At 41.7% G+C, this 13,020-nt stretch overlaps 1 protein-coding gene across 1 annotated transcript in view; it reads right to left on the bottom strand.

Moving 5' to 3' along the window:
- LOC103001858 (tyrosyl-DNA phosphodiesterase 1) overlaps positions 1 to 13,020 on the bottom strand; it is a 75,376-nt gene that overhangs the window by 40,369 nt on the left and 21,987 nt on the right. Inside the window, 7 exon segments of the mRNA XM_057542477.1 lie at positions 1,939 to 2,046; positions 3,561 to 3,627; positions 5,622 to 5,670; positions 6,286 to 6,468; positions 8,868 to 8,946; positions 9,404 to 9,483; positions 9,485 to 9,572. Coding sequence (XP_057398460.1) covers positions 1,939 to 2,046; positions 3,561 to 3,627; positions 5,622 to 5,670; positions 6,286 to 6,468; positions 8,868 to 8,946; positions 9,404 to 9,483; positions 9,485 to 9,572 — 654 coding nt within the window.

The following is a 13,020-nucleotide window of genomic DNA, read 5'->3' as shown; positions in this document are numbered from 1 at the left end:
AGAGAATCTGTCAGATCTGATTGAGGGAAATGTCACATCATTTCAGGTACTCAACACAGAGCAAAACAACAAGCTTTGTAATAAAGTAGCCCTTGGGATGTATGATGGCCTACCACTCCGCAATGCTTCCAATGGTAGCGTTGTAGAATGAGAAGTAAGTAGATAATTTCATTGAGTCCTATTGATTCATCAGCATATACAGGAAGCAAAGGTCACACACAGCATTGACAGAACCGGTATTAAAAGCCAGGTTTTTCTCCTTGCAACTTTGTAAGCCGGTTTAACAGACAGGTACTCAGCATATAGGTGAGCTGACACTGAAATGTGGTCTCTGAATATCCAGGTCCCTTGGGAGGCTGTTCAAGGATCCACGTTAGGCCCAAATTCATGTTTTTGTTGGTTAACTTCGTAGAAGACTGGCTAGTATTATAACTTAATTTCTCATCACTTGAATTCAGGAATACTGGTAATGATCTAGCTTTCTCAAGTGTGTTTTATTTAAAATACACTTGGGGGAGGAAGTAACAATCTCCCACTCACCAAGGCCCAAACTCCTCACCCACAGAGGGGTCACACGGCCTCCATGCCTCCGCTCTCCCTGGCACTTCCTATCTGTCTCAGGCAATGACTTCTCCACCCAGGGGATCTACAGTTCAGGTCTCATACTCAGGTAACCTACTCTTCACAGGCAGAAGTTTCTCTTTTTATAGGCACACAGCAAAGAGAAGGGCACTAATTCCCCTGGCCATCCTTCACAGCCTTGAGGGCAGAGCTTGAACAAGTGTAATGACAGCTCTCATGTCATGGGCTGATATGTCTCCAGCACTGGGCTCTGTCATTTAACTCTCACAATAACCCCCAAAGGCAGCCATCACTTTTCCCATTTTATACAACAGGAAAGAGCCTCAGGTTAAATAAATTTCCCAAGTTCACAGAGCTAGTAAATAACAGAATAGTCCGATCTTTAGGACTCAAGAGTATGCTTTCCCATTGTGCTATGGCTCCTCAGAAACGTCTGGGAAGCCCTCTCTCACATCTAACCTCCACCACTAACACTGTTTAGTCTCGGACCCGTATCCGGAGCCAGGGGCAAAGGTTAGCCACTAATTTCCGTAAACTGGGAAAGTAACTTGGTTGCTTCTAAGTGGCTCTTTGGTTGAAAAGTGTGTTCATGAAAGCTTTTAAACTTCTGTTTAAAAGTTTGTTCATCATTAAAGAAATAATTCTGCTCTGTGATACCTTAATTAGTTGCTACTGGCATCAACTGTGTTATTAAATTATGAAGAGATGCCTAACGGTCTCTGTTCAGACTAGAAGCCAGGAACTAAAGCTCTAGTCTAGCTCTATTTTATAGCTTGTTATAAAAACAGACACAAAAATGCTAATAGGTAGGGACTTTCTTATAGGGGGTGACAAAAATAATCTAAAATTGGATTATTGTGATGGTTTCATCATTCTGTGAATATACTAAATCATTAAATTGTAGACTTCAAACTGGTGAATTTTATAGTACGTTAATTACATCTTAATAAATATGTTTAAAAAAACACAGAGATTTGATTGCTCAAGTTTCACTTATCTAAGAAGAAAATAATTAAGGGATATTAATTTTACCATGTTATTCTTCTTCTGTATTTACTCCAAATGTCAATTTGCCTAATTCCTATTTCTGAAGTATTAAATACAGAAGTAAACACAAACTTTATGCAAACCGTGTAAACATCTACGTTTATAAGTAAAATCAGGCAATGATCCCTCTTCCAAGGGATTCATGACGTGGGCCTACTTTAAATAAGGCTCATATGAGACACACACATACACACAGAAAACTCATGACAATCCACAAAGTCACTTTTTGGAACCCTATTCCGTACTCTTAGCAGGAGTTACAAATACACTTTAACAACTCCTCCCATCAGGAATGTAAGAACTACGTACCTTGTGACAAGGAACCACGCAAGTTGACTGAAGTCTGGAGAGGGTCTCATATATGTCTTAATATGTGGCATGGCATTGCTGCGGCCTGACGTGTCGGCTGACCATTTGCTAGTGACGGGAAAGACACACATCACTAATTAGAAAATATAAATTGGTCATAGTCCTAGTATGAGGAAACTGTCTCAAAAGCAAAATCCTATCATCTAAAAAACAGTGAGTACCTCGTTCTCTGTGATATGACCTGTGATATCTCCTTAAACTGTATTCAGCTAAGAGCACAACACATGTTCATTTTAGAATGTAGGTACGTAGAAGAAAAACTTACCACCACCTACAAAAAGCACTGTAACCTTTCGTATGGCCTTCCCATCTTGTTATGAATACACATACATATCATTTCTATTGTGCTTTTAACCGCATGTATGCACATCTGGTCTCCTTGAAAGCAGGAACTGTGCTCCCGGAGCACGTTACTGAGTACAAGAGGCTCACCAAATGCTTGTTGAAAGAATAAAATACAAAATGGGAAAAACACAAACAGTATGAATATCAAAATGGAATGTTGAAAGGCAGGGGAATAATTCAGAAATATTCCAGTCAAATGCTGATATTCATATATCTGAGTTTGGTTTCTAAGTTTCCAACATTTTTAGGACTAAGGTTCCATGGGAAAAAAAATGACCTATATTATGAAGCAACAATCCTTACTTATGAATATAAGAGGATGGTCCCTCAAGAAAACAGATTGTCTGCAAGAGTAAAATCAGGATTAGGTAGATTCGTTATTAGATTGTTACATTCACTTGTGTGAAGACAATACTGAAAGGAGTTCAATTTTTAAAAATGTCCTCTGCAAAACCAAACATCTCCAAAGAAAGCATTAAAGAAAGGCTCCAGGATGAATGGCATACTCAATTAGACTGAAAGCTTTTTTTTTTTTTGGCCTCACTGCACCGCAAGTGGGATCTTAGTTCCCCGACCAGGGACTGAACCCGGGCCCTCGGCAGTGAAAGTGTGGAGTCCTAACCACTGGACTGCCAGGGAACTCCCAGACTAAAAGCTACAAAAATGTAATCTGCCTTCGTTTCTGGCGTCCAGCAAAATGAATGCTTGTTGAAGCAAGTATGAAACTAGAACTGGCCTAGAACACGCAGGATGTGCAGCCACTGCAGCCAGAAGAGGATGTGGGACACCCCACTCACCTGAACACTCGGCCATTTGCTGACTGTTACAACAAGCCAAAGGCCACCCCGTGCCCTGGAGAGAGTGGCGTGGATTCTTCCCTCGGTAAGCCTGTGGTTTCACAGCGTATGAATGTGTAGACAGAAGGATGACATATTTTGGAAATATGGACGAAAACGCTGCTTATGTAAATTCGAAACTTCACAACATGTTCTTTTATTTACCTTTCTCTCTGTATGCCAATATTTGACTCTTTGGTATTAAAAACCATTTCCAAGAAATGTTTAGAACCTTGTTTTAAATGATTTCTATCACTAACATATGCAGATAAAAAATATAGCTATATTATATAAGGTTCTTTTTTAAAAAAAAATCAGACTGACAAATAACATTATTTTACCCTAAAGAAGCAAAGGCAGCATTCTAAACCTATTACTTACTGAAAATAGGAATGGAGCCAATTCTGTTTCTCCGCCGTCTGGATGCTATAGGGAAGAGAGCCCCCAGCTTTCAAAATAAGAAAAATAAAATAAACAAATGAAAATTACTGACTATAATTTGAGGATCCTTCGTTAAGAAGAAAATCTACAGCAAACAGTTGGAAGGTAAAAGAAAACCACTACTTATTTCATCTTATGGAATAGTTCTTTGAAAGAAAATGGCTAAACAAACCTGCATTGGGTTTGCTCTCTCAGTGGGGTTTCCTTTCTTAGGTATGCATGTCAAATAGTAAATGTTTACTATCTGAATAGAAAAAGGTATTTAATCACTGGGGTGGCAGTGGTGGTGGAAATTTAACATCTATAATAGCACAGATCTGAAATGTTAGGAAAGACCAGAGAATGAATCTCTGCCCATCCTGCTGTCCTCATGCAGGTGAAACACCCTTAGCCACATTTTTCAAGATGAGGTCTGGTGCACCTGTTTTTTCCCCAAGACCAGGACACTTGGGGGAGGGCACACTAGGATAAAAACTTGGTTCTCCTGCCTCCTTCACCTTTTACACTGATATTTCCAAATAGACTTTGTCCTAGCTACACAGATTCTTACAAATGAAATAAAAGGATCACTAAATTAAAGTGTTCAGTAAACAGTTACATTTTTAAAAAGGAATTTTAAAAGCCATAGTCCTACAAAAAGAACAAAGACACAGTTCCAAGTGGAAACACAATTAGAAGCCAATTTTTGTTCCTCTTTGAAAGGAAGAAAGTTCACTGTAGATTCATCAGTGACTTTCCAAACACGTTAGAACTTCTCCATAATAATCTATATCCAAAGAGGGCTTTAAATTTCTGACATATCGAATAAGGCATGTTGTATCTCCCACTACAAATTAACTAAGAACATAGCTGAGGTTTCAAGGACCAGTTACACAATAGCTTTATTGAAAATACCAAGTTCTTCCCTACTAAAAAACATGCTTTGAATGGATCTAGCCTATCAGAAGTACAGAAAGGAGGAAAAAAAAAAAAAAAAAAGCAGCCAAACAAACCAGAAAATCACCATGTCCCTGAGTCTCAGTGAAGTAATTTTAGCTTGCCGTTAAAAAGCAACAAATGGGCTAATACACTCCAAACCCTACTGAGATTTTCCTGGCAGGGTCACATGTAGTTTGATAAGCAATGAATGGACTAAGCTGGTCTAATTCAGAGAACTCTGCTTCCAGCCATAAGCAAATGCCAATCAGACTTCCCCTTTTTCCAAGGCATTACCCTGTTTGGGTTTCTGGATAATACCTCCTTAATGCACTATCTGGGGGGTTGCTGAATTCTAAATAAGTTTAGTGCCTAGCACTGACATAAGGGAAATAGAGGACAAGACGGAAAGATGTCTACAAAACAGTCCTAGGATTTACAGATGAAGCTCTTGCAAGATGAGATATATCAACTGGGTTATACCAAAGGTTTCATCTCAGTATTCAGCGTAAGTTCCGGACCTTCAATATTATCTGTATCTGGGATTCAAATCTGGAAGAACCACACAGTACTTTGGGCAGGGGGGATGCGGGGAGAGAGAGGTCGGAGAAAGGTATGACACACAGCTGTAGGGGAAGCTGGTTTTATCCGGACGTCTTGTCTGGACAACCAATCTGCTGGTGGCAGAAGTGAGAACAATCTTACTGGTAAAAATATCAATCACTCAGAGCATTATTGTGAGGATTAAACAACACACAAACTGCCCAACTGCATGGGATCATCTTTGGACCACAGCACTGCTCAATATTACCTACTTTCATGATCCTTATCTAGTTAAGAGAGAATAATCTCTAAATTTCTAACCAACACTTTTCTGGTCTCAAGGAGGAAGGCATTTTTATTACTTGTTTTAAAAAGTTTACCAGGGCCATGTATAACTGAATCACTTTGCTCTACACCTGAAACTAACACAACATTGTAAATCAACTATATCCCAGTAAAATTAAAAAAGAAAAAGTTTACCAGGGCATTTATGAAATACACACACACAAAAAATACAATCGGGACAGTTTCCCCAACAATTACCTGGATATCCTTCTAAGCTGGTTCGCACGTTTTCCACTGAAGGATATATCTAAAAAAAAAAAAAAAAAACACTTGGAATGTACCACGTTGAAGAACTATTTGTTAAAAGGAATGAAGATTCGTTTTTAAGAAAATGAAAATCTCAAGTAGAAATACCTAAAGACTTAGAAAATGTACTTTAAATTTTAAACAAGTTCCTATCTTCCTGAAAAAAATTAAACTTCTAGTAATTAAACTACAGAAAGCATTTACAGTCAATGAAAGAAAATTACATTTCCATTTGAGTATTTTTTTTCCCTCTGAAATGACAAATTAACACAGAATTGAATGCAAAATTATTAATTCAAAGGTCTCTAAATTAATAATGCTTGTAATTCTGCTGGCAATGATTTATCAAGTATTTTTTCCCTTGGCTTGACAACCTGAAGGAAGGAATGGAGAATTCGCCGTCTAGTCTGTGGCTGAGATGGAGCTCTGAACAAACCAGCAAGCTCCCAGCACCAAATGATATTAGGGCCACTTGATTACAAATGACTAAGCTAACGTACTGCTGTTTCCATCCCCAAACCACGGAATGAAACATCTCTCTATGACAAAGAGGACTTACTTGTTTCTTCTCCTGGACCAGAGGATTAGAACGGTGACCTCAAGGAGAAGCACTCACCAGATGGAGAGGAACAGCACTTCCTGGGGTCCTGCTTTCCTTGCCCGGTGTCACCAAGCTCTCTTTAAACTCAGAACACAACCATTTTGATTCATCGGCCCCCATGGAGCCAATGCTTGAGAACTGACCTACTATAGGCCAGGACTCTGCTTTAGGTATGGATGAGGCATGCTCTTTCAGAAGCTGTGAGAGAATAAAAACGAATGCTACTGTCACTCCAAACACGTGAACAGAAATGCTGTGACAACTCAGAACACGGTTTTCCGCCCTTGGAATGCCTCGTTCACAAGGAAAGGCTGAAAATATTAGCGACCAAGTTCATACCCATGGGTAGTTTTTTTTTCCTTCTTTGGGAAATATTTTTAAATACTGAAGATATTTTATTTTAATGGAGTAAGTGGACACAAGTATTCTTCTTCCAAAATTCTTTGATTTGTACTAAAAGCAAAAAGAGATTAAAAAAATAAAAAGAAGACCCATTTTAGTAGCGATGTCAGATAAAGCACCAACCTGCCACACGAAATTAGATTTCTGCCTTGAAGTTGCAATGGTTTAACATACCTAAACAATACTAGGAGGTCAAGCTATTGTATATTTTGACTCGTATCATTTGAAAGAGGTTTAACTCTTGGGATCTAGGCAGCTGTGACGCTCTGTAAATAAAAGGGAATATATTTACATTTAGATACATACTACCATAAGCACTGCAGAAGACTGACCTGCATTTCCTGCTTTGTCTGATATTTATGCAAAGCTGCAGAAACAATTCAGAAAATACTGGGAAATTTTATCCATTTAAACACGTACCGAAGGTCTTCCTAGAGGCTGGAGATGGCAACAACAAAAAAAAGCCTCAGTTCCTGCCCCAGGGGAGCTCATATTCTGATGGATGTATTGTTTAGTTTATACGTACTATTTTCCTTACCACAGAGTAGGCATTAATATTTATAAACGCACTTCCCCAAAGAGCCCAAATAGTTCTCAACTTCCACCCTGGGTGCAGCATGGCATAGGAAACGGGACTGAGCCAACAACAGGACTCGGCTTCTATTTTGGGCTATTCTGGGCTCAGTCCTTGATCAGGTACATGGCCCTAGCCAAGGCCCTGGGCTTCTCTTTACACCTCAGTGGAACAGACGTCTGATCACCCATCTTCCTTGGAACGCAGCTATGATGCAACACGGGTTCCTGACAGTGGAAAGTGGCCGCAAACTCTAAGATGCTACTCCGCTTCCAGTAAGACTGGGATGCTGCACGATATGGGCCATCACCGGGCCGTTCTGAAACACCGGCCCACAGGCTAATACACACCAGTGCTTACCCAACACTCAGCACGTGCCTTGCATTCATTTCCTCATTTAATCCTTACGCAATTCTGTGAGGGAAGTACTGTTGTTATGCCCATTTTATGGATGTCAAGAGGGGTTAAGGAGCAAGTCAAGGTCACATGGCTTGTAACCAGGTCAGGATCTGGCCCCCGGTGTGGGTATCCGCCCACAAAGCTGTGCACTTAGCCAGTATGTGGGACCCTCTCCTCCCCAGGTCAAGACAGAAAGATGGTGGCTTCGAGACCTTGCCCGCTTTCAGCTGTGGTCTCACTTACAAAAGGAAATTAAAGTGAAAAGTTGTCATTGGCCGGGCGGAATTCTCACACAACATAAATAATTTATGGAAAAAGAGGGGCTTTTAAGAAAGCCCCTTTAAGGAATTTACTAAGGTCGATAAACTGACTCCTAGAGAGAGGTGGAGAAAACTTTAAGCTTTAACTTGCTGGTTGTTTAGTTTTGTTAAAGACCTTTCTTGGCTTATTTTCATACCAGCAGCAAATGTCATTGTCATAATTACAGTTCTCAGGGCAATGGTTTAGCAAACAAAACACATCATAGCTCAGCTGTAGTCTTCACTCAACACTATTTTCTGCTCTGTGTTGAATTTGTGTTAAAAATCCTTGATGTGCTGATCAAAAGCTATAATACTTATATGAATAAAAAATCTCTAACTGGGCTTCCCTGGTGGCGCAGTGGTTGAGAGTCTGCCTGCCAATGCAGGGGACACGGGTTCGAGCCCTGGTCTGGGAAGATCCCGCATGCTGCGGAGCAGCTGGGCCCGTGAGCCACAACTACTGAGCCTGCGCGTCTGGAGCCTGTGCTCCACAACAAGAGAGGCCACGACAGTGAGAGGCCCACGCACTGCGATGAGGAGTGGCCCCCGCTTGCCGCAACTGGAGAAAGCCTTCGCGCGGAAACGAAGACCCAACACAGCCATAAATAAATAAATAAAAAATTAAAAAAACCCCAGAAAACTCTATCTTTATTACAAGAAATAAAAAAACTAAAAATCCTCCACGTACTTTTGCCATGTAGAATCGTTAACTCTACACCTATAAATGAGGCAAAATGTTAAAATACAAGTAATTACTGGAAACTATAATTAGACAATCAATTATCAAGTGCCTCCTATTTGCCCAGAATTGTGCTAGAGATACTATGAAGCTGCCTTCAAAATATACCAATTATAAATGAAAAAGGACAGAACATACATTAAATTTTTAAAAAATGGTAAAATAGTAAAAATTCTGTTACCTTCCTAAGCCTAAAATGTCCCCAGTTATCTTTTTGATTTCCTTGAAAACGTCCCGGGGTTGAGCCAATAAGGTAAACACTAAAAAGATATAAAGCACAAGTTACAGAACATAGTGATTTGTGGACTCCCCAAATCACAAAATATGCATGAAAACTAACATTAAGCAAGAAATATTCTAAGAGCCAACCCACTTTCTTGAGATGCCTCTTCAGAGGAGTAACTGACACTTAAAATCATTTTTGAGCACATCAAGTAATGGTGGGACACCCACGGGGTATAAGGTACCAGGCAAAGAGCTCAGCAATTTTAAGAGAAAGCTCTCCGGCTGGGATGGGAGGGGTGGGGTGGTGGCACTCAGGTGAGGGGCAAGATCTCCCGGCCTCCACTTCAGTGCCTGAGGACCAGGAGGTGCAGACAGTGACAGGCCCTGCTCTCATCACGTCCCGAAGGACAGCCATCTCCTGCCGGGCCCCTGTGTTCCAGACCTCACATGGTGTTCAAGGTAAGCACCCCAAGTTGCTAAGAGGCCACGTACTTTGTTTCTGAGAGGTCGTGCTCCTGGATGGTATCTATCCACTCCTTGAGGGGAGCGGCGTTATAAGCCATCAAGTAGCTGGATGAGGTCAGCTTTAAAGTGTGTGGTTGATTCTCCAGATCTGTGGGTCCCATGGACTATTCGTGGGTACAAGGGGCTCAACCATATTCTGGAATGGAAAAAAATATATAACCTTTAACAGTCAGAAGCACAGCTGATCACAGTGGTACCTCTGTATTGATTAGGCACTCACCCTCAGGAAGAGGTGAATTCTCACTACCTCTCTCCACATGGTAGGTAAGGTCACCCTTATAAAACATGAAACAAATCTGACGGCACCACTCCAATGGTTCCCATCATATTCAGAATTATTTTTGAAAACCTCACTGTGAATTTAAGACCCAGTAAGACCTGGCCTCTGCCCGCCTCTCCCAACTCAGTCTCTCCATGCTCCCTCCTTCATTCACGCACCTTCCTTATTCCCCCTCGCACCTCTACATCATTTTTAAAGACTTGATGACAACAGTTAAGTGCTCTACTCCTAATTGCTATAGCAACTCCACACCACCAGCAGTAACCCCAGCAAGGTTCTGCCCATGCCTACGTCAATGTAGCTCTTTAACCAAGTGGAAAATAAAAGTTATCTAAGAAAAAATGTATGTGCAAATATGTTTTCAATAAACAAACTCACTTTCATATATAACATATGGGATACATATAATCCCACATCTGGTGTCTGGAATGAGTATAGACCACATTTAGTCATGTTATATTAACACTAACCTCAGACTTTAAAATAATTCAGTAAAAAAACTTTAAAGACATCTTTCATCAATTCTTTGTCAGTGTACTTTGCCAAAACTTCTATATCATACCCACAAATGGCAAACAACCACAGCTAAACCCAGTCCTTCTGTGAACTGGTCCCTTGTAGATTACAAATAAGTATGGCTTCAAACTTCTTGTGCTGTTTCTTCAACAGCAAAATCAGGTTAACAGTCCTGCCTCACCAAGGCGCCCATGAGGTAATGAACAGGGTCTAACTTAAAGCAGCCTCAGCAAGTACGAGCTGTGTCTGCCTTTTTCCCCTTCTTGGCTTATTTCCACCACACTTCTACCCAACAAGCCAAAAGAGAAACTGCCCAATTCCTCTTTCACCCAGCAGCCCTCCAAGGAGACTAGTAAGAGGCAGGCCGTCAGGGCAGGAAGGATCCAGAACCACGAGGATCCCGGCTGTGCGTCTTGTGAACTCTGTACACGTTTCTAGCAGGGTGGCAAGTCACACCTTCCCTTCCCACCTCGAGGTGACCCCTCGCATGAGGGGTTATACTTGCGACCAGGATGGGAGTCCAGGCTCTGGACCTGGATCTGCTTCTACCTGGCTGTGTCATTCTGGGCAAGCTCGGTGACCCCTCTGGGCCTCCCTCTGACCCTGTGCGTGTAACACGACCATGTCGGGCTGGCTGGCTAAGGTCTCTCCTCCCAGTAGCAACTCGGAGCCCACAGGGTGGGTGGGGCTCCTCCTGGATTAGAGGTCCACTCATGAGAGTAGTTCTGGATGAGGAACATGACAGACGACGACTTTCTAAACCAGGATACCAAGATGTGAGGCGTTTTTAACATTTCACAAAATAAGAAGAGAAATCATCCGGGGCCAAGTAATTTTAAAATTGAGAAATTAACAGGCAGACCAAGAAGCAGGTGAAAAGGATGGCTGGAACACATGTGGAGGAGGAAAGAATCAGCAGAGCCATGACAGGCTGACTAGGAAATAGGATTACACAAAAAAACTACTTTTAAATATTGGGTTGGCCAAAAAGTTCGTTTGGGTTTTTCCAAAAGGTCTTACGGAAAAACCCGAACGAACTTTTTGGCCAAGCCAATATTTTAAGAAAGTTACAACCCACGACGTGAAAGTATCAGACAGAGTAGAATCTAGACTAACCGTGAGATAACAGCACCTCCTATTCTGGGGTGGCCGGCAGAGGGAAGTTGGAGGTAGATTTCATACCCTTGGTACTTTGAGTTTTGAACCACGTGAAGTTACCTAGTCAATACATTTTTTAAAACATTTAAATTAAAAGTTTTTTTTAAATAAAGGAGAAAAATGAACACCTGAGCCATTTACCCTTAATCCCTTCCCCATAGTAGCCAACCCAGAGACGCCTAAGGAAATAGACCTGGCTGCCTATAAGCTCAAGCTCCAGAGGGCTAGAGGCTGTGGGTGGGATTCTTTGAGCCACAGGAGAGCCAACTCGATAAATCCCTTTAGCTACGTTAATTATTGTTCCCCCAAGAACAAGCTATGTTAATCTCACTTCCTTTTTAGATGGGGCTACATGAGTCACGAGTCCCAGAATCCAAGCTAGCAGCTTAGAAGCTCGTGGGGCAGCAAAGACCTTGTTAACCGGAAGCTCGGTGGACCAAGAGCACTGCGGCTGAGGCTCTTAGAGACAGTCCATCCCCGAGACCCTGAACCCATCGGAACAATGCTGCATTCTGAGAAGCGTACCTTAAGTGGGACACTTGGAAACTAGAACATGTTTATAGGAAAACCATCAGGCAGTGGGGACAGGGGATCAAGCCACCTGCTATGGTGGGGAAGGGGAGTGAAGAGAGGACGACACACACCTGGCTCAGGGAAAGGCTGTGTGAGGGAAGAGGCAGCTCTGGTGCTGCACGGCCCACTCAGGTCCAGCAGGCCCAGAGGATGGGGGCTGGGAGGCTCTCTGTCTCAGCTCAACTGAAGGTCTAACTTGGGCTCAGTCAGAGCCCCGGATTAGGGTTCTAGCCCAGGCTGGGCAATGGTATGAGCAAGGAAACGAGGAGGAGGATGCAGGGGAAGATACTCTTGAAAGGCTGAGTTCCTTCTAACACAGGAAGGCAGAGACGTGCAGAACAGCTTAAGTGAAAGAAAGCGAAATTAAGGCTGGTCGTAATAAAGCCTTATTGGGAAGGAGAACAAAGGGTGAAATGATTTGAACAAGTCCCTAAAATCCCTAAAAATAAACCTAAACTTCTCGTAAGAGATCAAAACCTTGATCTGGCATACATGCACCAAGGACCAAGGGTTAGTAATTAAAAAAAAAAAAAAAAAGCCATGAAAAACCTTCACGTTCAATTCTTTTGGAGATTCACAACCATGTTACAGGCTCTAAAAAGACAGCCGTTTAGATTTGTTTTATGGGAAACTAAACTGACTGGGGGTGAGGGGACATTTTTAGTGTACAATCAACCCCCAAGCTTTCTTTTGACACCTGCTGGGAAGTGGCAAGCAAAAGTGGGTGCAGGAATAAGTGAGGACCAAGAAAGTTATCAGGAGGGTCTTAATGGAAAAATAATAGGTTCAGACCTTTCATTTTTCATCCTCTTTCCTGCCTCAGATCCTTGGATCTACTTGGCTGTAGAGTGTATGTATGATGCCATTTTGTAAAAACTAGAAAAAAACTACGGTGTATAAATATGTATGTTTACAGGTATAATAAAGGCAGTTATGGATGATTATGTGCTAAACGGTTAACACCGGCTACCTCAACAGAGGAACTGGGGGGAGGTAGTAAAAGAACACTCTCACTTTTTTTTACATGTGTCTCTTTTCTATGCCATAATTCTGGGTT

The sequence above is a fragment of the Balaenoptera acutorostrata genome, chromosome 3 (assembly GCF_949987535.1).
Source record: "Balaenoptera acutorostrata chromosome 3, mBalAcu1.1, whole genome shotgun sequence".
In the NCBI taxonomy this organism is placed as follows: Eukaryota; Metazoa; Chordata; class Mammalia; order Artiodactyla; family Balaenopteridae; genus Balaenoptera; species Balaenoptera acutorostrata.
The sequence above is the reverse complement of the archived record's forward strand: the minus strand, read 5'-3'. Positions and strand labels throughout refer to the sequence as shown.